Here is a 23,098-nt window from a genome sequence, read left to right on the forward strand (position 1 = left end):
CTATGAATAGGCGGGGCTATCGCCTTGTGGCCCATTCGGGCTTCACCTCTGGTTCGAGGGGTGTGGGCATTATGGTTAAAACCTCGCTCCCGTTGGAGGTTGACGAGGTGCTCCATGATGACAGGGGGCGATATACGGCTCTGGTGGGTAGATGGGAGGGTAAAGTAGTTGTTTTGGTTTCTGTTTATGTCCCGCCGGGGTTGCAGACGACTACTTTTGCTGATTTGGGGCACCTTCTTCTTGGGCTGCCGGAGGGTATCTTAGTGGTTGGTGGGGATTTTAATGCTGTGGGCTCCGGAATTGAGGATCGTCACCCACCCAGGGATCTCCCCCGGGCCCAAACTTGGTTGTCTGGCCTCTTAGATACCCTGGGTCTGGTGGATTGTTGGCGGATAAAACATCCTGCGCAGGTACAATACACCTTTCATTCCGGGGCTCGTGGTAGTCTTTCGAGACTTGATTATGTTCTGATGCCAGCGGCACAGGCGGGGAGGGTCGGGGAGGTGCGGCATCTTGCTCGGGGTATTTCAGACCACTCCCCTCTCTTGTTGCACTTTGATATTGTCCCGGGGATGGAGGGGAGGGTGGTCCCGATCAACCCCTGGTACCTGCGTAATCCCGCGATTCGCGCAGATTTGATTAAATCCCTTGAGCAATATTTTGGAGATAATGTGGGATCAGTGTCGTCTGCTGTTTCTCTGTGGGAGGCGTTCAAGACGGTACTCTGGGGGGAGGCCCTGTCCCTCATTTCCCACTCCAAGAGGTGTGAGCGGGAGGAGGTGACCCGTATCGAGTCTGAGATAACTGAGTTGGAGGGTGACCTGGATTGTGGTGTCACGGACGACAAACTGCATGCTCTCAGGATCAAACAAGCGGACTACAAGGCCCTAGTCACCGAGGCGGCCAGGGGCCTGAGTAGGGAGCAGCAGGGGCGACTGTATGATATGGGTGATAAAGCTGGAAAACTGATCGCGTGGCTGGATAAAAAGGAGAGAGCGAGTCGAGTTGTTCCGCTGGTTGAGAGAGTGGAGGGTGTGTATGTTACTGATCCGGGTGAAATTGTTGATTGCTTCGCAGATTATTTTCGCGGGGTGTATTCCCCGGTATCTTCTCGCTCGGAAGAGGATTCCCGCGACCTGCTTAAAGATATTGCGTTGCCTTCCCTTTCGGAGGAGGATAAATCGTTGATGGACGCGACTCCGACGTCTGAGGAGATCGCTCTGGCCATACGTTCAGTTGCCTCTGGCAAGGCCATGGGTCCTAATGGCCTTCCCATTGAATTGTACAAATTGCGGCCGGATACATTGGCGCCGCATCTTCGTGATATGTTCCTCGCGGCCCGGGCGGCGGGTTCCCTCCCGCTGGACCAGCGTCTAGCCACTATTGTGGTTATTCACAAGGAGGGGAGGCCGCGTGATCGGGTCACTTCTTACAGGCCCATTTCGCTTTTGAATGCGGAACCAAAAATTCTGGCCAAGGTGCTGGCTAATCGGCTGGTCAGCGTGGTGTGCGACTTGATCCATCAGGACCAGTCCGGTTTTATCCCTGATCGCAACACCGCGCTTAACCTGCGGCGTCTGCATGGGGTGCTCTCGAGGGTTCCGTTCATACGTGAGCCAGCCATTTTGGCGTCCCTGGACGCCACTATGGCATTCGACACGCTTGAGTGGCTATATATCTGGGCGACGCTGGAGAAGTTTGGGTTTGGCCCGGGATTCATTGGCTGGGTGAAATTGTTGTATTCCGGACCGCTAGCCCAGGTGGTGGTGAATGGTAGAGTGTCGGCTCCTTTTGAATTGGGTAGGGGCACGCGACAGGGTTGCCCGCTGTCGCCTCTCCTCTTTGCGCTCGCCTTGGAGCCCCTGGCGGAGTGGCTGCGGTGGCACCCTTCGATTCGTGGTCTCCGATGGACTCCTGAGTATGAGGATCGAGTCTCTCTCTACGCGGACGATATTCTTTTGTATCTTGCTTCCCCGCGTGAATCGTTGATTGTGTTAGTGGATGTGCTGAATTCCTTTGGCCGTAACTCAGGCCTAGTCATCAACTGGGCTAAATCCTGTGTATATGTCCTCTCAGGGGAGGCCCCTATCCTCCCGCGGGGTTGTCCTATCCAGGTTGCTCAACAGGGATTTAAGTATCTGGGTATTTTTATTACCCTGGACTCTGCGGCCCGATACACACAGAACCTACTCCCCCCCTCCAACGTTTGAAGGCGGATGTGGCGCGTTGGAGGCGCTTGCCGCTCTCGCCGCTCGGCCGGGCGGCGCTGTTTAAGATGATGTCGTTGCCACGGTTTTTATATGCCTTGCAAAACACGATGGATGTCGTTCCGGCTAGTTACTTTCGGGAGGTGGAGGGTCTGCAACGCCAACTGTTTTGGGATGGGAGGCCGCGGATCGCCCTCGCGAAGCTGACGCTCCCGTGGTATGATGGGGGGGTCGCCCTCCCCGACATCAAACGTTATTACTGGGCCTCCCAGCTGGCTGCGATAAACCACGGGCTTTATGGGCCCGCCCTTAATCCGGCTTTTGAAATGGACAAATTGTTGTTGCCGGGTGGCGACTACAATCGTGCGCTCTACTCTAGATCGCTCGACGCACGTTTGACTGGTCCGACACGGGTCGCGGTACGGGTGTGGCATGCGGCAAACTCGGCGATGGGGTGGAAAGATCGGTTGACCCAGGTGACGCCACTGTATGCCTCTGAACGACTGGGTTGTTTGTGGACGACGAAAGGCTTCGAGAAGTGGGACACGATTGGCATTAGCAGGGTGGGCGATCTTTGGACGAAGGGGGGATTTAAAACGTTTGATGTGCTGAAAGCGGAATACCAGTTGCATGACAGGGAGTACTTCCGGTATGTACAGGTTCGCCACGCGTTGTCTTCCGTGTTCCCGGAGGTCGCGTACATCCTGGAGTGCTCCCCCTTGGAGGATAGAGTGCTAGATGGGCATGTACCGGATGGCACTATCTCATTGATCTATAAAAAGCTCATCAACGATCGCTCGGGACTGCTGGCCGCCCTCCGTGAGGCATGGGTCGCTGATGGATTGGAGCTGGACGACGAGGATTGGGTATCTGCGGTGGCCTCCCCGAAAGAGGTGGCCATACCGGCCCGCCTTCGTTTCGTCCAGCTCAAAATACTCCACAGGGTTTACGTTACGGGACCGGGCCTGATGCGCATGGGATACGCGGTGGATGGGATGTGTAAGCGTGGGTGTGGCATGTTAGGGACCTTCCTCCACATTTTGTGGGAATGTCCGGAGGTGACTCGATTCTGGCGTGGTGTGCATGAGGTGTTGCAAGCGGTCACGCATGTTGCGCTGCTCCCCGAGGCTAGGAGGTGTCTGCTGAATGTGTGGGAGCCGACTGATTATACGGTGACGCAAACGTGGTGGGTGACATTGGGATATATGGTGGCCAAGCGTGACATAGCATAATTGTGGGGCTCCCAGAGGTCACCCACGATGTCGGTATGGAAGGAAAATATGGATTGGTGTATGTTCCGAGAAAAGGTTGTGTATGTGGCGAGAGGTAAGCCTGGGAAATGGGTAAAGGTGTGGGGCCCCTGGAACTCCTACCGCGGCGGGATCTGTACCCCGCCACTGACGCCCGACCTGGCGGCGGCCCTGTCTCCCTAGTCTGCACATTCTCTTGATTCTGTGTTACCGTAACCACTTTGTTTCTGCCCCTGCCCTTCCCCCCCTCTTATTCTTGTAGGTTGGTAGAGCCCTCCCGAGGGGAGCACATACTGTTGCCTAGATTTTTGCCGCCTTGTGGGTTTGTTTCTCGTTTTTTCATTTAAAATGAAACCGCCATTTGGGATGTTTGGGCAATGTGGCCGCAAATGATTTTTTGATCTGTGGGACTTTTTACTGCTTGCTGCTTGTGTTTATGAATATATTTCATGGTCTCACTGTCTACTAGCGGCCGGCCTGAAGGTTGTAGGCCCATACTTGTATATCTCTTGAAATCTGTAATAAAGGTTTCCAAAAAAAATTTAAAAAAATAAAAAATTAACTCAACATTTTGATGGTAACCCTCTGACTGGGCTGTACATCTAGCTCATATTATATAATGTTTAATCTCCAAATATTTCACAAAAAACCCAGTCAGAATGATAGTTAAGTGAGAGCGTAAATCAAATCTCATCAACACCTCTGTAGAGTTGATTCTTACTACAGCAGAGGGGTGTTTGTGATTACAGCATGATGCTTCCTAAATCTGAAATATAATGTCTTGGGTGACCTTTTGTATTTCCTTCATTTTGTCTTTTTTAACTTTGTTCCCACAACATTTTCCAAAATGACCTTTCCTCTCACACTAGTTACAGACAACATGCAATGCACAACATTACTTTATGTCCTTGTCTGCCACACCTGAAACATTCTCCTTTAAATACTGTCTTTTCTTCCAACTTTCCTTTCCTTAACAGTACAAACCGACTCTTCCACTTTCTCATGTACCTCACCTTGCTTTGAGTTGCCTAATTCCTTTACACCACTCATCAAATGCTCTACCCTTTTGGCTACATCTATCACTTCTTCAAGAGGTGGTTCATCTTTGAGGTATTGCTCTTCTCTGATCTTGTCACTGCTGCACTCCAAAATCACTGATCCCTGATTCTTTCATCCGCTGCCCCACCAAATTTATATGTAGAAGCAAGCGTGCTTAAGCTAGTGATGTAGTCTTCTACTCATTCATCCTTCCCTTGCTCCCTGAGACCAAATGGTACCTTTCCATAATCATTTTAACACTTGGCAAGTAATGATGATCTAACTTTAACAAAACAAAGACAAGGAGATGATGGAGGGAGTGCTGAAACTTTTCAGAGACTCGCCCCCAGTCACAGATTCGGGTTGAATCCATCATCATTCTTTAACTCACCTCGTTACCCCAGTTCAGACACAACTATATAAATCAGTCTTGACCCTGTGCCTCATGGGAACAGTCCAGCCCGAACTGTCAAGCCATGTCTTCCCTGGAGCGGAAACACGCATCATGGGACCTGTTTCGGGGTAACACCCCTCTTCAGCCAGGCTAGCTTGAATCCAGCAGCAAAGTGAGCACGGGACTCATGCCTGGACATACCCTGCTAACTTAGGGAGAACAAAGCAACGACACGGAGATGATAGATGGAGCGTTGAAACTTTTGAGACACTCATCCCCAGTCACAGATCTGGTTGAATCCATCATCGTTCTTTAGCAAATTTGTCACCCCAGTTCAGACACAGCTAAATGAAAATCAGTCTTGACCCTGTGCTTCATAGGAACAGTCCAGCCCGAACTACCAAGTCATGTCTTCCCTAAACCGAAAACAAGCATACTGGGACCGTTTTTGGTGTAACTTTAACATACATATTTCATACTAATTGAAATTCCGTTCTTCCTCATTGCTCAAATCTGGTAGAGACTCTAGAACATCATGTCCTTCCCCCTTAACAGTGTAGTAAAAGAGAATATTTTCTCTCTGCACTCAAATTCATTCCACACACTCTTGCATAAGTCATAAATATTTTTCCCCTTATTCCACCTTATCTGTAGATTTTCTGGACTGGTAAAAACAATTGATGAGGTGTTACATTCTGCAACTCATTTACCTCAAAATATGCAACACTAATAAAATTAAACAAGGTCAATCAAACAATCAATCAGCATTTACAGAGCACACACTGTCACCCCTAGGGGGATCTGGGTGCTGATGGTGCTGTGTCTCATTTGAAGAGCTAGGTCTTGAGCTTCTTTTTGACATCTTAAAATGAGGGAGCTTTGTGGAGTCCGTAGATGAGTGTTTGGTGGGAAAGGGTATCAAACGTGGTAGAGAGGTTGAGGAGGATCAGGACCACCATTTCACCATGGTCGAGGAAAGATATGTCTGTGGCAGTGATCAGCACAGCCTTGGTGCTGTGGTTGGCACAGAATCTTGATTGTGAGGCATTGAATAGTTGGTTGAGTTCTATGTATTCGGTGAGCTGTTTGTTGATGGTTTTCTCACATGCTTTGGCCGGGAAGGGGAGCAGGGAGATGAGCAGGTAATTTTTGAGATCACTGATGTCAGCCCATGGGGATGAAGGTGTTGAGGATGCCAGTGAGCTTAAAGGTTTGGGCTTCGCAATCATCATTCTAAATAGTCGAGAATTTGACCCAGAAATTGTCTCGATAGATAACACCTAGCCCCCCTCCTCTTTTTAGAGGGCGATCCTGTCTGTGCAACAGATAGCCTGTAAGAGTTGCAATAAGAAGTTCCGGCATTGAGGTAATATTTGCCCATGTTTTAGTCATCAAAATGATGCCTGGCTAATGGGAGTCAATTAATTTTGCCATTTCTGTGGAATTGTTGTTGCCCAATACTTAGCTGATCCAATCAAGAAATATGTCCTCTAGATTTACGCATGGAAGTAGCAGAACTCATTAGACTCAACATGAAATGTGATTTCTTTTCAGTTTAGCAAAAGATTTGATTGCAGCTGTGCCAGATTCTCTTTCAGCTACTGATGGTGTGCTTTCAAAATCTTAGAAAATACATTGATAGCTTCCAAGTAGTTTATGAAAAAAGTTACTAAAAGATTAGTGAAAGCAAGGCAGGCGTAACATGGCTCACAAAGGAACCAGTGTCAACCCGGCAATTTGTTCAGAAACTAAATAATAATGGACCAGAGGCCTTCTCCCAGATCCACATGAGGCTACTCCTTGCATAAAAAAGAGCACCGCTAGTAACTGTTCCCAATAATAATCCAAAAGAACTTTTAACAATACTTTTAAGATTATATCAACAATTTTCAGGTGTTTGTATTGAAGCTAGCTCCCAATAAAGCTTCAGACTACAGGTGACTGGCAGCTGTCAGTCCCCTGAAGTCCAAGCAGCATCCAGCCCCGATCCAGGATGTTCCAGGGATTTTAATGAGAGAAAATGACCAGCAGTAAATCTTAATGGGAATCACAAATACAGTTAGTGGTTATCTCAAACATCTGACATGGCTCCAGTCACTAAGCACAATTGTTAAACCCCTCTGTTCTTAGGTGTCCATGACAGTCCTTTGATTCTGTCTGAGAGGCGTGAACATTGCTGCAGCAATCCCAGTAGGTCAAAGCTCAGACCCGCAACATGATCCACTGCACCTTCTGGGCAATGGGAAGAGGTCACCTGACCTAGAAGGAGAAGGCCTTTGTAATAGGTCAATGATTAATTTGTCAACCATGTTCAAAGCTCATGAGCATGGGCCTTTAGGGAAAACCTTCTTTCATAAAATGGCTTAGTCTATTGCACAGGCATGGGTTCAGTCTACAAAGCTTTTGTGTATCTTTGAAATGTTATAGTCCTGCAAGGTGGACAAATACATTTCAGAGAAAGGAGAGGCAAGATGCAAAAAAACAGAAGTTACAACATGACTGAATGTATGTTGAGGTATAGGCCCAAACTTCTGGCAATATCCCAATGTATATACACCCATCTCATGTGGCTGTATTACAGGTTTGAGGAGAGCAGTCCAGATTTATTAAGATTTTGGGGTTGCCTTTCTTCTGTGGCCCAGACCTGATGCAGAAGCCATTTTGGCATTTACTAAGCCATACAAAGTTAATTTGTGTGTCTTTGCTTCATTTAGTAAATACAAAGTAACACAAGGCAACACATTGTGCTGCATTGTGTTACTTTGCGTCTGGCAGACATGACATGAGTAGAGCATGAGTATTCCCGTGCATTCACACATGTATTTTGATGCAAACCTAGATTTACAAACACTTGAGAAAAAATGTTTTCACCTGCCTTTTCCATGCCAGTCAGGTAATGGCCTTACGAATACCTAAGCTATATTTCTGTTGAAGTTTGTGGAAGGAATTGCATACATTTATCAATCAAGCACTATTTGTTTTTGCTTTCCACAGAGATGTCTTTGGAACAGACTTGATGTGGCCCTATGCAATGGGCTTCTGCGCTGTCACATCCCTATTCCAGTTTGTCACGCTGCCGTTTCTCCCTGAGAGTCCTCCTTACCTGCTTATGGAAAAGCAAGATGAGGCTGGCTGCATGCAAGGTACCATGGAGGTGGGTGGGTGGTATGTGATGTCGCAGGGTCCACAGTACACTTGTCTTTCATTGTATCCAGCAAATGACATGCACTCTTCGCCCTACTCAAGCTGCTAAAGGCCAGAAGGTCAATCTTGCACCCCTCACCTGAGCGCCACCAAAAGGGTAAAGGGGGCTCATTTAGCCTGGCTTAGACACAACAGTGCTAAAACGCAGGGAAAAGCAGTATTTGAGCAAGTTTAGAACCGGTAGGCCAAACTCTGTTTGCTGGCCTATTGTGCTGGCAGCAGGGCTTTAAGTGGGGTGGGTCCCTCCGTATCTAATTCTTGGGAGTCATAAAACCCGAAACAGAAACCATGAGCTTCGATTCACCAAAAGGCCAGGGACAGCAGGAGTAACATCATCTACCTTTGACCTTAATTACTTGATAAGAAGTGACATCATATGACCCTTGACACAACACTGATTTGTTCCAGGAAGGCATGTCACATGACCCTAACATCATAACAATTGACATCCCTGAAGTTCTATTGTAACTACATGATTAGTACAACAGTATAACACAGACAAATGTCTATTTTAGATGCCACCTATATTTTGGTACAGACTTAATCTTTGGAAATCCTCTGGCATAGTAATTTACCTTAATTGTAATGCATTAGCAAACCTTGTAAGCCAGATGTTTTCTGAGGGGTTTAAAAAATATATGAAAAAATGGGATGAAATGGTGCATTTTATTGCTGAATTTTCACTTAAATTTGCCAAAATGATATAGTGCTGCAAGGGCACTCATTAAATATTGAAAGCCTTCCATGGTCTGTCAAACCTATGAAACCTGACGTTCCTCCGTAATAGAACCCAATTTTTTCAAAATGTAGTTTGGGTGCAGCTATATAAAAAATACCTCCATTATGCCAGAGCCAGAAGTTTATCCTGGGTGCCATCATATACCATGGGTTCCACTTTACATAAAAAACGACATAAAATATGACAGTGAATGAATTTAGCAAATTATGCCATCCATATACCATGGGTGACCCTTATGTCAAAAAGTACCTGAGATGTCAGGGTCAGCATTTTGTCATGGTCAGCACCCTTCCATATTCCAGATTGTCCACTTTTATGCCAATATTTGCCTCCTTTGTGCTTGTATTAGCAGTTTGGCAGTGATGTTCACATTCCAAGAATTTCCTCAAGTATGCCAGCATTGTTTCATGGGTGCCGTATATGCCATGAATTACCTCTAGCATGCCAGTACCAGTATTTTAACATTGGTGCCATTAATGCCAAGAATTAACCCAACTGTGCCAGTACCAGGTGTTTGTCAGGCTATGAATTGCTGCAAGTATGCTAGCATCAGTATTCTGCCTTGGGTGTCTCTTTAAGACAATAAACACTTTTAGAATGCAAGGATCCATGAGAAATTCACAAGCATCACATCATTCTCACGCATACTCACATTCACTCACACTCATCCTCACACTCACTTGCACTCACTCTTAATATCACTCACTCCTACTTACTGACTCTCAGGCCCAGGCTTTCTTACCCTTTGCGCCTGGTCACTTTTGTGATGCAAAACCAGTGCAAAAATGTTAAGCTCAGATTTACTGTCCAATGCACATCAGCGATTGTGTTGGAGAGTATCCCAAAGTAACGCAAAGTGGCCCTGTGCACTGATTTGCATTACTTTGCGTCAAGGAGCGTTTCCAGGGTAGTACATAAGAATTCCCATGCAACTACCCATGGGGTTGGATGCACATCCCTATCTACAAACATTGGTAGAAAGTAATTTGCATGCAGATCTGATACCTACTTGACAGAGACATAACGCGAAGAAATGCTTTCATTTCTCCTAATTTTTCACATTTGTATGTGTGCAGCACTGTAACGCCCATATACAAAGTGGGAAATACATTAAAGCATAGTTTTGTAGTGGAAAAGACCCCTTCCAGTACAAAACCTATGCTTCAGAGAATACGCAGTGTAACTGCAACAAATCATGGACGGAATGCTGAATGATTCAGACATTCTCCCCCAGTCAAGAGATCTGGGTTAGATCCATCGTTCTTTTGCCCACTACGCCACCCCAGTTTGGACCCAGCCATATTTATTTATGTATTTGCAGAGTTTTATATAGCGCTGGCTAGACCCGGAGGTATCAGAGTGCTTTGCAAGAGGATATGAGAGTTACAAAATTACATCAGTTACTGTAGCATAGTAGAACATAGGAAAGAAAGAGCAGTGTTGCACAGTTACAAGAGTTCGCAGAGCATAGCATTGCATAGAACAGGTCTAATTGGGGTAAAGAAGGTAGAGGGGTAAGAGTAAGATGGGTTGGCATGAGGAATCAGGTCAGACACAGGTCAAATGGGGAAATAAGGAAGGGGGGAGGTATCAGACTGCTTAACATGGGGATAAGAATTGGAAATGAACAGAGATTACATGTTTACATCAGTTCCAAGAGTAAAGCATGGCATGGGAAAAAATTTGTTACAAGAGTAAAACAGTATAGTAGACACGTCCTCTGGTGCATAGGGAGCAGTGGGGGAATAGAAAGGCTCCGCTGTCATAGGATTATCAGAGTTCATCGGTAGGCGAGGAGAGAAAGGAGACTTGACGGGGGACAAGCATCAGAGCCCAGGTCCCGAGGTTAGGTGACGGCCAGTGGGAAGAGCCACGGATAGTCTCCTCTATAGCTGCAATGGCAGCTCCTCCGGGCGTCTGCCAGGTTGCTGGGGCTCCACTGCCGGTAAGATTAAATATCCATAGATGTAGAAGAAGACCACAATTATCATAGTACATCAGTAGGCGAGGGGAGAAAGGAGACTAGACGGGGAGACGAGCATCAGTGCCCAGGTCCAGAGGATAGGTGACGGCCAGTGCGGGGAGTCACGGCCAGTCTTCTCTATAGCTGCATCGGCAGCTCCTCTGAGCATCGGCCACATTGCTGGGGCTCCCCTGCCGGTAAGATTTAAAGATCCATAGATGTTGAAGTCTGCAATTAGAATTAAATCGAGGGGGATTGTAAAATACAGAAGGGAAAAGTCCATAGATCCTCAATGGACAAAAAGGTAAAGGGGGGAAGAATCCCATATGCAAATCAGTCTTGACCCTGTGCCTCATGGGAACCGTCCAGACTGAACTGCCAAGCCAGGTCCTCCCTGGACCGGAAACAAGCATCCTGAGACCGGTTTCAGGGTATCACAGACTCTTGCATTATGGCACAAGAATGTGTTTGTTGGTGCATGGCTACCAAGAGTGCACCAGCACACTGGGAGAGAATAAATATACCACATCTTAGTAGATGCAGCGCCTTTTTTCTAGCAACTTTGGTGCAACTTTGCCTTATGTCACAGAATAGTAAATCTGAGCCTCAATCTTCCACAGTGTCACTCACTTCCTATCCCTGACTCTCACTTTCACTCACACACTGATATGCTTATTCATACAGACACATAGGCACACACATGCACACACACTCTGTCATATTAACACACTCTCACCCTCAAGCATGGACACAACATACATTTAAACCATTATTACTTACGACAGCTGCCACCAAAAGTCCAGTTCCAGCTAAGTGTGCTCCATTTTGTGTTACACTAATACTGAATAATAGAATATTATTCACTCTTAGTACAATGAACAATGGACAGAAAATAAGGAATCTGGAGCCAACTCTGTATTCTTGGCACTGATATTGCCTCCTCTGAGACCCGTGGTTTGCAAGCACAGTCATAAAGTCATAAAGACATCTATCTAGGACCTTAAGTCTATTGCGAATTTCAATAGATTGGTTGGGGTAGACTCACCCACGTTATGTGGCATGCATCCATCACCGTCATCTTCCTAACCCCACTTAAGTGCTGCATTATTTTTAGGCCTGGGCTAAAATTCCGTTCCGCTCGCAGAAATTGCGATAATTTGACATTTTCGCGTTCCGCGGAGTGCGCTAAAATGTCAACATTTCCGACTCCGCATTTCACTGGAAATTTTTTGCTTGCTCGCGCTGTAAAATAATACATTCTCGCGTGCGCGCAATCGCCTTTCCTGAATCCCCGCGTTCGCCGACAACTTTTCCCAATCCGGTCGCATTCTCCATGAGATGTTGGATTGTTGGTAGCCATTTGTGCTGTCTCGCAACAGTTCGCACCCGCAGTAGCATCATTCGTCGTACGATCACGTCTTTCTTCACGCGATCATGCACCGCGAGACAAGTGAAAACAAGATTGCCGCGCCCGTGAGCAACTGCATGGGTAAGTTGGCGAGCCACGACCACGCAGAAAGTACCAGCGAACGGGCGGGAAAAAAACTTCTGCATCTTCGCGATATTTTCGCGTGTTTGTGGAGATTTTTAACATTTTCGCGATAATTTGCAAAAGTGAATTTCGCAAATTCCTCCCACCCCTAATTATTTTGCATACACATACAGTGTTTGGTCTTGAGCAAAAACAATACCTCACAGACTTCACATCTGGATTATTAACACTGTGAGATGCAGTCACGTGTCTCTGAGATGTAACCACAATTCTCTGAGGTATATACAGGGGCCCTTCGCAAAGGTTAACTGGTCATCTTTTAGTTGCATATTTCTACATTTGGTTGTTAAACTAGTACTAATGATGTGAAATCTTTTCCCAGATAGTATCACTATGTGTAAAAAACACTAAGTAATGAAGTAATACTATCCAAAAATGAGCTGCTTTATGCCACATAATTTGTATTTTCTTGCTACAGAATTTAGTCAACCATGCCGCATATAATTTGGTACTCTGCTGCATAATGCCAGTGGCCCTGGCTATATGCTCTAAGCTTGAAGATGTTTATTTTGCTGTAGATGTTAGGACATTTTACGTCCATGGCCCTTTCAGAACCAGCTTCGGTACTCTAAGGTGAAAGGTCATCGTAAGCTATGTATATTTCCTGAACATGATGAAAAATCTATGAAGCTATATATAGGCACATCCCTAACTCATTGAAAGGGACTGGCAGATTGCTAATTGAGAAACATTAAATATGCTAGAAGAATGAAGAGGTATGTTAGACCTATATTTTATTCTGTTAAATGGTATTTCTTTGCCTTGTGAGTGGACTAGTTAGAATGACATGTTTCCTAAATTATAAATGAATCTTATAATGTAGAAATTGTTGTAAGCTTTGCCTGTATTCCACATGTTGTGCTACTTGTTATATAAATGGTATCGCCCGTCCCTTCCACCCCTCCTTTCCCTCCACCTTGGTATGTCCCCTCTTTAGAATGTTGAGAGTGAAGCTTACCTTAGAATGTTGGTGAGCGTCAGTTGTCAGCTGGTGCCTCAGGATCTAGTCTAATAAACAGCCTCTCTTCTCACCTTGAGTCCGCTGTATCTTCTTAACAAAAATCTTTCAGATGACTGATAGAATGTATGTCCTGAACCGCAGTACAGAGGCCTGAATAAAAACGATGATTCAGGACAGTTCCAGCTAATGTTTGCAAAGCTGAGTCTACTACACATGCTACCTTGCAAACAGCGTTGATACATGGCAGTGAAAGACGGGCGAATACAGCTTTGTAATATAGCCTTATACATCACTCCGAGATAGATATTTATTTCCCCCTAGAATGGTCTTTGGGAACAAGACTCACGTAGAATATTTAGCTAGGAATTGTTCAGTATCCTTGAAGGGATTCACTTAATATGAGATTGAAACTGATCCAAATCAAAATACTTCAAAGGGCACATTTAACCCCTTGCAGTTTAAAAAGAATATATTCCATATATCCCAGACTTGTGCCACAGATGTAGTCAGCCAGCAGAAGGCATGACGCATTGTTCAGAGCTTGCCTCAATCTTGGATTTGGGCCAACACTTGCTACGAGAGGTGACAGCTAGAAACCAAACCCTTGCCTTTCTGGTACCCTACCTCCAAGCTCTTTCCGGTGATGGATGCTTCCGCTATGACGCACTCGGGCCCTTGAAAGCCACTTTATATGCCCATGTAACCATGCACAACGTCCGTGGACTTCTAGAACTAACTTTCACTTTGTTTTGGCAACACCGCTCACCTCATATGGCTTCAGCGCGGCTAAAAATTCTAAAGGATGTCCGACTACATTTCTTCTCAGAGGAGAACGAAGCTCTATCAGAATGGCAAGCTGCGGTCAAGAGAGGACAGAAAAGGCAGGAAGACTGAAGACTGAAGACCGAAGTCACTAACAAGAACTATAAGAACTATATAACAACGACAAAAAAAATGCTCTTCTTTTCATTTATTCTTCTTAGGCTAATACAGAGAAATTATTTCTGCCCGGTTTGGCACAGGGAAGTTTATTTTACAATAGTATAACACGTGGAAAGTTTGGCATCACAAGAGCTGTTACTTATTGATACTAAATGTCGTGAAAATTATTTTTCTTTCCTTTTGGGAAGTACGGGCGGGCAGGGGGCGGTGGCTTGCGTATCTTGGGGGGGGGGGGGGGGAGGGAGCGCTCTCTCTATGCTGCCAACTTGGGACAGCAGAGAAGGGGCGATTCCTTTCCATAGGCACAGGGCGGTGGGTTCAGTGGGAGGGGGAGGGTCGGATGAGACCTACTGGCCGTTACTGGACAACTGCTTCCCCTGACCGGTGGGTTGGGGGCCAGGGTGGGGGTGGTATAAATAGCCATAGTATATTTAAGGTAGCATTGGTTGAGCACAAGGTTGAGCACAAGGGAAAGGGAGGTGCTAAAAAGGAGATGCAGTTTGTGCAGTTTAATAATATTGTTACATGTTGGATCTAAAATGTATGTGTGGAATGTGTCTGGGCTTAATAATGTAGGCAAACGCTGTTTGGTGGCAGAGGAGCTCCGGGTGTTTAAGCCACATATACTGGGGTTGCCTGAAACACACCTTGCTTTCAAGGACAGAAAATATCTTGAACAGCTTGGATATGACACGATTGTGTGTACCGCGCAATTAACTTCTATTCGAGGGGTGGCTATTTTGAAATCTGGATAATGCCGCATTACGGTGCTCCACACAAAGGCTGACTCGAAAGGGAGGTGGGCGCTATCACAGCTTTTGGTTTATGGACGTAAGTTTACAGTATGTACAGTTTATGGGCCTAATGCTGATTGCCCTGATATTTTTGTGTACCTGTGTTCTGAAATATTGGATTGGGATGGGGAGCTGATTGTTATGGGGGTCTTTAATTGTATCTTAGATAAAAAGTTAGATACAACTAATACTCAGTCCCGTGGCAGAATGGGTAGGACTAGGGCTGCTATTATGGACCTTCTGCTCATTAATCAATTGGAAGATGTCTGGAGAAAATTAAACCCCATGGTGCCGGGTTATACATTTTATTCCCACCCGCATAAAACATGTCATAGAATAGATAATATTTTTATAAACAGTAGGGCTCTTGAAGATGAATATATTGAGATATGCCCCAAAATAACATCTGATCACAATCCAGTGATGCTGACAATACGGGCTCAATCTGGGAACAAAGGTGTAGAGCGAGGATTTACATTCCCTATGCACCTATTAGGTAATCCAGAGTATGTGAGACATATGCAAGGAACACTGGGGGAATATGTCGAAAGGAACTTAGTCACAGCACCTATAGTGATAATTTGGGACTGCATGAAGGCTTTTGTGAGGGGGGTTACATTGCAATACATTATAAAGCAGAATCGGTTGGGGTTACGCCAACTGGAACAGGAGCATAGGCTCTATTTAGATTTGGAACAAAAACATGCTACTGCTATCGCTATATAAGATCCTGGCAAACAGCAAATCAGTTGGTTAATGAAGCAAGAGCCAAACTTAAAAGAAATATGAGGGACAAAGTTGCAAACACTTACCACAAGTTTAAGTCTGAACAGCATGAGTATGGAGAAAAGGTCAGACGGTTACTGGCTAATCAGATAGCTGACTCAAGAGCTAGGTCTAATATTAAGTTAAACAAGGGGATAGATGGATTAGATTATACTAGATCTGAAGATATAGTATAACAATTTAAACAATATTATGCTAGTTTATATGGCGACTCTACTTGTTTTAATCAGCAAATGGCAATGGATCATATTCAGGAAAGTGCAATGCCTAGTCTGAATCCATTTCTCTCTGAGCCATTGCAAACAGATGTTAAAATTGAGGAAATCGAGGAAGCAATTAGTACATTACCTACCGGTAAAGCTGTAGAAGAGGATATGATTCCTTTGGAACTCTATAAGACTGTTTTACAGGGGAAAGGAAGATGGCGGAATGTCTCCGCCTCTGAGAGCACCTGCGCCCGCTCCCAGCTGATGGCCGCCACCTAACGGCTCCCGCTTACCTCCGCTGCTGACTGAAACGATGACAGAGAGGAACGCCACGGAAGAATAGGGAGAGTCATTTGGAAAAGGATCGCAAACGAACGGACTTTCTGCTTCACTAATATCGCTCCTTAGCCGCCCCCAGCCGCTAACCACCTCTGCCGATGTGCCGGGTAACTGAGATCAGCTGCACGGTGTTTGGGATCCGCGCAGCAAACTGGTTCGCGTTTGGGACACCGCGAGTAGCTCTGTTGACATTTTCTCCCCAACGTCCCTTTGTTGTATCGAACGGAGGTGCGCATAGTCGTGAGGAGAGCTTCAGCTTCCACAAAAGCTCGTCTGGCAGTTTGGGAGATGGGCACGGGCAGTGGATAGCAGTGGCGCCCCCACGAGCGACCCGCCGAGGACGGGCGGGGCTCTCAGTGAAGACAGTAGCGGCTCAACCCGGCCCGGCAGGAGGAGCAGAGGCGGCCAGGTCAGTTCACTCAAGTTCTGGGGGAGCGTCTGAAACGGCTTGCAACATTAATGGGGTACAAGGGGACATTGCAACTCTCAATCCCCAGTTGGGGAAGCCCATGGTAAAGCTGCTTCGTTCCGGCAAGGTATCCGCGCTGTTGCGCTCCTGTGGGTCGGACTCGGTTGCTCCTACTAATCAAATGGCCGACGTACTTAATGCTGCAGTAAATGAGGGCTGGGGTGAAGCGGAGGAGTTAGCTGAAACATCTATTCCTTCTGAGGAGAACGTTAACGGATGTAGTAACTACCCTGCTCTCTGTAAGGAAACCTCTACTCTGGCTGTTGCGGTCCTGCAGACCCAATCTAAGGAGCTATTTAATGAAGTTCAAGATCTTAACCGAGAATATATAGTATCATCTCCCTCTAATGTAATTTGTGGAGGCTCGTCTATCTCTTCTTCACCGGCACAGACTAGTGTCGCTCCCGCCCAGCCTGGTTCTGACCCCGGCCCTACCTCTGCAAACCCAGGGTCTCCACTTGATGAGGACCTAACTGGGATCAGTGGCAATGCCGCTACTGGAAAGGAGAAGGTTAATGAATGCTCGACCAGGCAGCCGACGATGCCCCCTAGCCCTAATCTATATATGGATACTGAAGAGTCAGGCCGTGGTATTACTAATTGTACTACTGAGAGTTGGAGGATCCAGAAAGGGAAAACCCATAAACAATGCAGGACGGGGAAGGGCGGCAGAGGACGGGGGGGGTGCGAGTGGGGCTAATACCAAGGTCCATCTAACAGAGACACTGGAGCGGCTGAAAGGGACAGTTAGTAATACAAAATCAAGTCTGGAGCTGAGCCCTCTTCGGAAATGGGTATCTACAAAGGGGGAAGTCAGATCAATCGTCTCCAGGCTATCTAACTCAGGAATTCCTGTCCCTCTTCCTGCCATAACTAAAACCACTCAGATTTTAAATGATCAAACGGACCACGCCCCAGTTGGCCCAGTTGCCCCTTCCTCTGTCACACCTAAGAGTATGTCTGCAATGGAGTCAGATGGTCCACTCTCTGATAGTGTGGCAATAGTGGATAGTCCTCAGGGCGGATCTCAGATCCCATATCGGGAACTGGGAATTGAAGCTGAAACTGCAACAGAGAAATTTCTTGAAGAATGCCCTCAGGATGAAACTTCTGATGAGGAACCATCTTTATCCAGGATTATGCAAGCACTCAAGATCCAAATATTTGAAGACCAGCAACACCACCAACAAGTCAGGGCTGATAGCTCTGAAATTAAAAAGTCACTGGCCGAGGTTACTAGTAAAGTATCTCATTTAACTGTAGAGGTTTCTGACCTTCAAGATAGGGTGGCTGCAGTAGAGGAGGAAAACTCTTTTACTATGAAACAGGTCGGCATACATGAGTCGCAGCTGACCAGTGTCCAATTAAAACTGGAAGACCTTGAGAACCGCCAGAGGCGCATGAACTTGAAAATTTTCAGAATTCCGGAAGGCAGCGAAGGGACTGACCCACGAGCATTTATTGTTGGTCTTTTCCAAAAAGTATTTCCAGACTTAGAGGACTGGGACATGGATACTCAAGTCCAAAGAGCACACAGGCTACCACTTTTTCTCTCACGAGATACTCAATCCAAAAGAAATTTTGCTGGGCCTATCCTAGTTTTTTGGGGTAATTTTTTGTTACGGCAGGTCATCTTTTTTAAGGCTCGTCCAACAGTGCCTGTTAAAGTGGGCTCTTTTTTTCAATATTTGTACGCTCTGATCTTTCAAAACCTACTATGGATAGGCGGTGGCTTCTACGTCAACTTATGGACCCCCTCAAAGCTATTTGCTCTCAGGTCATACTACAGGAACCTGCCCGCCTGAAAGTTATTAAAGATGGCCATACTCATTTTTTCTTCACGGAGCAGGATGCAAAAAAAAGCTCTCCATAAATGGCAAACTGTAGAAACAGCCTGAGTTATGTTCTTTGGTGTTTTCACTCTTCTTTCACGATGTTTGTTTGGTTGTATTTTATTTCATTAATATCCTCTAAGGTTAGAGAGATATCTTTCTTCTGTGGATACATTTTTGCTTCTGGTCTGGTTAGGGGGTGGGCGGGAGTGGGGGGTCTCAGTGGGGAGGTGGGCGAGTGGTGTTCTCTTTTTGCTGTCAATTAGGACAGCTTAGTTCAAGGGTTGATTCCTTTCTATGGATACTGGGTGGAAGTTGCTTTTGGGTGCGGTGGGAAGAGCTCGCAGGTCGGGCAGGGAGAAGGGGGGTTAAATAGTCACAGTACACTAAGTAAAATAATTAAAGTTTGGTTGCAAATTCCTTATGTCAGTTTGTTTACAGATGGATCTAGTAATTGTGGAATTAAGATGAATCTATTTCATGTCAAATAGTAAATTTAAAATTATGAGTTGGAATGTATGTGGACTGAATCAAGCTAATAAAAGAAGACTGGTTGCGGAAGAGTTGAAGGTTTTCAAACCAGACATAATTGGCCCTGTGGAAACACATGTGGCTTATGAAGACAGAAATTATTTTAAACAACTCGGTTGCGACTTAATCATTTGTACATCACAGGCGGTGTCTATTCGCGGGGTAGCATTAATGAAAGCTAAGCGTTCTGTGTTTAAAATCTCATGGACCTTGGCTGATCCCAATGGGAGATGGGTGATAGCTCAGATATTTGTTTCTAACCGTAAAATGACAATCTGTACAATATACGGCCGGAATAATGATTCTCCTGATATTTTTACTCTCCTTAGTTTGGAATTATTAGACTGGTCTGGGGACCTGGTGGTGATGGGCGATTTAAACTGTATACTGGATAAGAAAGTCGACACTACAAACACTAAAATTAGGAGTAGAATGAGCCGAGTGAGGTTAGCAATTCAAGACTTGCTCTACTTACACCAACTAGAGGATGCTTGGAGAGTGCTATATCCTATACAGCCAGGTTTTACTTATTTCTCATATCCGCATAAACATTACACGCGGATAGATATGATTTTTGTTAAATACAATCTGTTGGAGAATTCTAGTATGGTGGTATGTCCTAAGATCACCTCGGATCATAACCCTATAATGCTTATATTAGCTGTGGGTAATGATGAATGATGAGGGTGCTAAGATTAGAGACTTTTCATTTCCAAAGCATCTGCTTAACAACTCTGACTATATAATATTTATGCAAGATGCCCTTAAGGAATACCTTGCTAATAACTTACACTCTACATCTCTGGCAGTTGTTTGGGACTGCCTGAAGGCATATGTAAGGGGGGCCACACTACAATATATAGTTAAAAAAAAACGGTCTCATCTTAATCTAATGGAAAGTGATTACAGGAAATATACGGAGTTAGAACAGCAACACGCCCAATCTATTATTCTAAAAAAAGTCGAGGAACATCAAATATATCTACAGGTTGTAGACTTGAGAGCAAAGCTTGGCAGAAGGCTTAAAGATAAAGTGGGAACTGATTTTATTAAGTTTAAAACTCGGCAGTACGAGTACGGCGAACGGGTTAGACGAGTACTGGCACATCAGTTAGCAGACCAAAAAGCTAAGGTCTATATAAAAAAATGTATTGGGCTTAATGGCAACATTTTCTCAAAACCGCAGGAGATTGTGGAACAATTTTGCTTATTCTATACTGAATTGTATAGAGAGGTAACGAGTCCTAATACACAGTTAGTTACCACTTACATACAGGAGAGTGACTTGCCTTTATTGGACTCATCTCAGATTTCAAGTCTAGAGAGAAACGCCGATCTTGTAGAGCTCAATCTCGCAATCGGGGCGCTGCCCGCGGGTAAAGCAGTTGGGGAAGATACTCTACCACTCGAATTTTACAAAATATTCAGGGATCTTTCAGCTCCAATTCTGCTAACTTTGATTAATGGGATACTCATGGGTGGGGACTCCCCCCCCTCTTGGAATAAGACTGTTGTATTTCCCAAAAAAGACAAGCCGCCCGATAACCTTTGTTCATATAGACCTATTTCTTTAATTAATTCAGACGCTAAAATATTCTCTAAACTTTTAGCATTTCGCCTTGCCCCATTGATGCATTATTTAGTGTCTGAGGAACAACACGGCTTCATTTCTGGTAGGGACACTATTGCGCACATCAACACGGCTATAGTCACATTTGACGTTGCAAATCAGCTGGATCAGCAGATTGGGATGATCATGTTGGATGCCGAGAAGGCCTTCGACCGGGTGGCCTGGGGCCCCTTGTGGTGCACGATGGGCTCATTCGGCCTCGGTCGGAGGTTTATCTCGGCCATTCAGAAACTTTATTACAAACCTACTGCCACGATCAAGTACAGCGGTCTTGCCTCGTCTGTGTTCAGTATTTCTCGTGGCACACGGCAAGGGTGCCTGCTTTCTCCTTTATTATTTGCATTATATATTGAGCCTTTTATTAAACACTTACTCCACAATACGTCTATACCACCAGTTGCTCTCAATGGTACTCTCCTGAAAGTTACCGCATACGCGGACGATATTGCTGTTTTCTCCACAAGCCCAGTAGAAACTATTTCTGAACTAACTCAAGAAGCGCAGCGATTTGGGTCCTTCTCTGGATACAAACTGAACTTGAACAAGACACAGTCTATCCTAAATTTTACATTGACATATGCCCCACCTACATTAGGTATTACAACTTCAGCCAAGTATTTGGGGGTATGTCTTAGTGCCTGTACTGATGATATTTTTGACTTAAACTATACACTGCTTCTGAAAAAGGTCAATAACGATTTACGTAGGTGGCAAAAGCTCCCGCTGACTATTGTTGGGAGGTGTAATATAGTAAAGATGAATATATTGCCTAAATTTCTTTACCTCTTTCACGCCATTCCCTTAAGGATTCCGGTGTCTTTTTTTAAGCGTTTAGATAGCGCCGTCGGTAGTTTTATTTGGAACTATCGGGGAGAGCAAGACGGGCGCTTAGATACATCAAGCTTTCCTTTAAGCAGGGAGGTTTTAAACTTCCAGACTTTAGAACTTATTTCTGGGCTGCCTTCATTAGCCGAATTCAATCCTTAATTAAGGGACCTGATGTGAGGAAACCTTGGCTGTCTTACCAGTTGGCAATTGGCTCAAATACGGGCTTCTTGCTTCAGTCTATGTCTGATCCCAACTATTACAAAAGAGTCCGATTTAAGACTATCCGACATATCTCTCATATTTGGCAAGACATCTGTAAAAAGTTTAATCTCTCAGATTTGCATGAATGTACTTATCTCTGGGATAATCCTAAACTTCCCGATATTTTGTCGGACTCAGTCACGCAATTTTGGCAACAACAGGGAATTACAATGATGGGGCAGCTCTATGATGAAAAAGGTTTTAAGTCATTTCAGTCATTAATAACGGAATATGGGCTTACGTATAATTCTTTTTTTAAATATCTACAAATTAGGAATTTCTTTATGCAAGGTAAAGGACTGCTGGCTCTCCCTCCACCAACAGAAGTTCTTCGTGTAATTTTCAAGAATGGTACTCGTGGTTTTATAGGGAGAGCTTACGGCTGCTTCATGGATGAACTTGATGATGATTTGCTTCAGGTTACAGCTAAATTAAATACTTTGTTTGGTATAGAGGTGACTTCTGATGAGGTCTCAGATTCACTCGTTAGAATTAGTTCTTCTGTCACTTCAATCAATTTAAAACTACAACAGCACCGCATTTTATTTATGCTGTATTATACCCCAAAAGTGATTACTAAATGGTCCACCTCAAGCAATTCTATTAAATCTTATTGCCCTAAGTGTAACAAATTTGCTGCAGATTTACGGCATATGTTCGTTACATGCCCCAAGCTTGCTGATTTTTGGTGTAGGATTGCCCAGGAACTGTCTAAGCTAAGTGGTAAAACAACGGTATTATCAGAGAAGGAAATCTTATTGGGGTTATTATTGGATACCGGCAATGTCTCAAATTTCTTTGTGTCAATTTTTATGGCTTGTGCTCGTCTGACTATCACTAGAGTATGGATAGAAAAATCTAGCCCCACTATTAATGAATTTTGGTCGCTTTTGAGGGGGGTCTACGAAATGGAATTGGCTTTGTCAAAAGCAAGGGGCCCGAGATCTTTGGTCAAATTCGGACGGCTATGGTCCAGCCTTGAGTGGGATTAAAACGTTTTTTTTTTTTTAATTATTGCTGAAACTTGATTTGGTTATGATCTGATATGATATTTCTATAGGTCTTTTTTGCATATCTGTACCTATCTATTTATTGTAATTGTATCTCATATAATCTAAAAATGTATTTTTTTGACTTGGTCTTTTTATGCTTGTAGAAGACAAAATGATATG

The 23,098-nt window shown here is 44.9% G+C and overlaps 1 protein-coding gene across 1 annotated transcript in view; it reads left to right on the top strand.

Moving 5' to 3' along the window:
- Positions 1-23,098, top strand: part of LOC146783421 (solute carrier family 2, facilitated glucose transporter member 11-like) — a 516,968-nt gene that overhangs the window by 277,660 nt on the left and 216,210 nt on the right. Inside the window, exon 6 of the mRNA XM_085633874.1 lies at positions 7,884-8,032. Within this exon, the coding sequence (XP_085490000.1) occupies positions 7,884-8,032 (149 nt within the window). The remainder of the gene's footprint in view (positions 1-7,883; positions 8,033-23,098) is intronic.

This window comes from Triturus cristatus, chromosome 11, assembly GCF_964204655.1.
Source record: "Triturus cristatus chromosome 11, aTriCri1.1, whole genome shotgun sequence".
In the NCBI taxonomy this organism is placed as follows: Eukaryota; Metazoa; Chordata; class Amphibia; order Caudata; family Salamandridae; genus Triturus; species Triturus cristatus.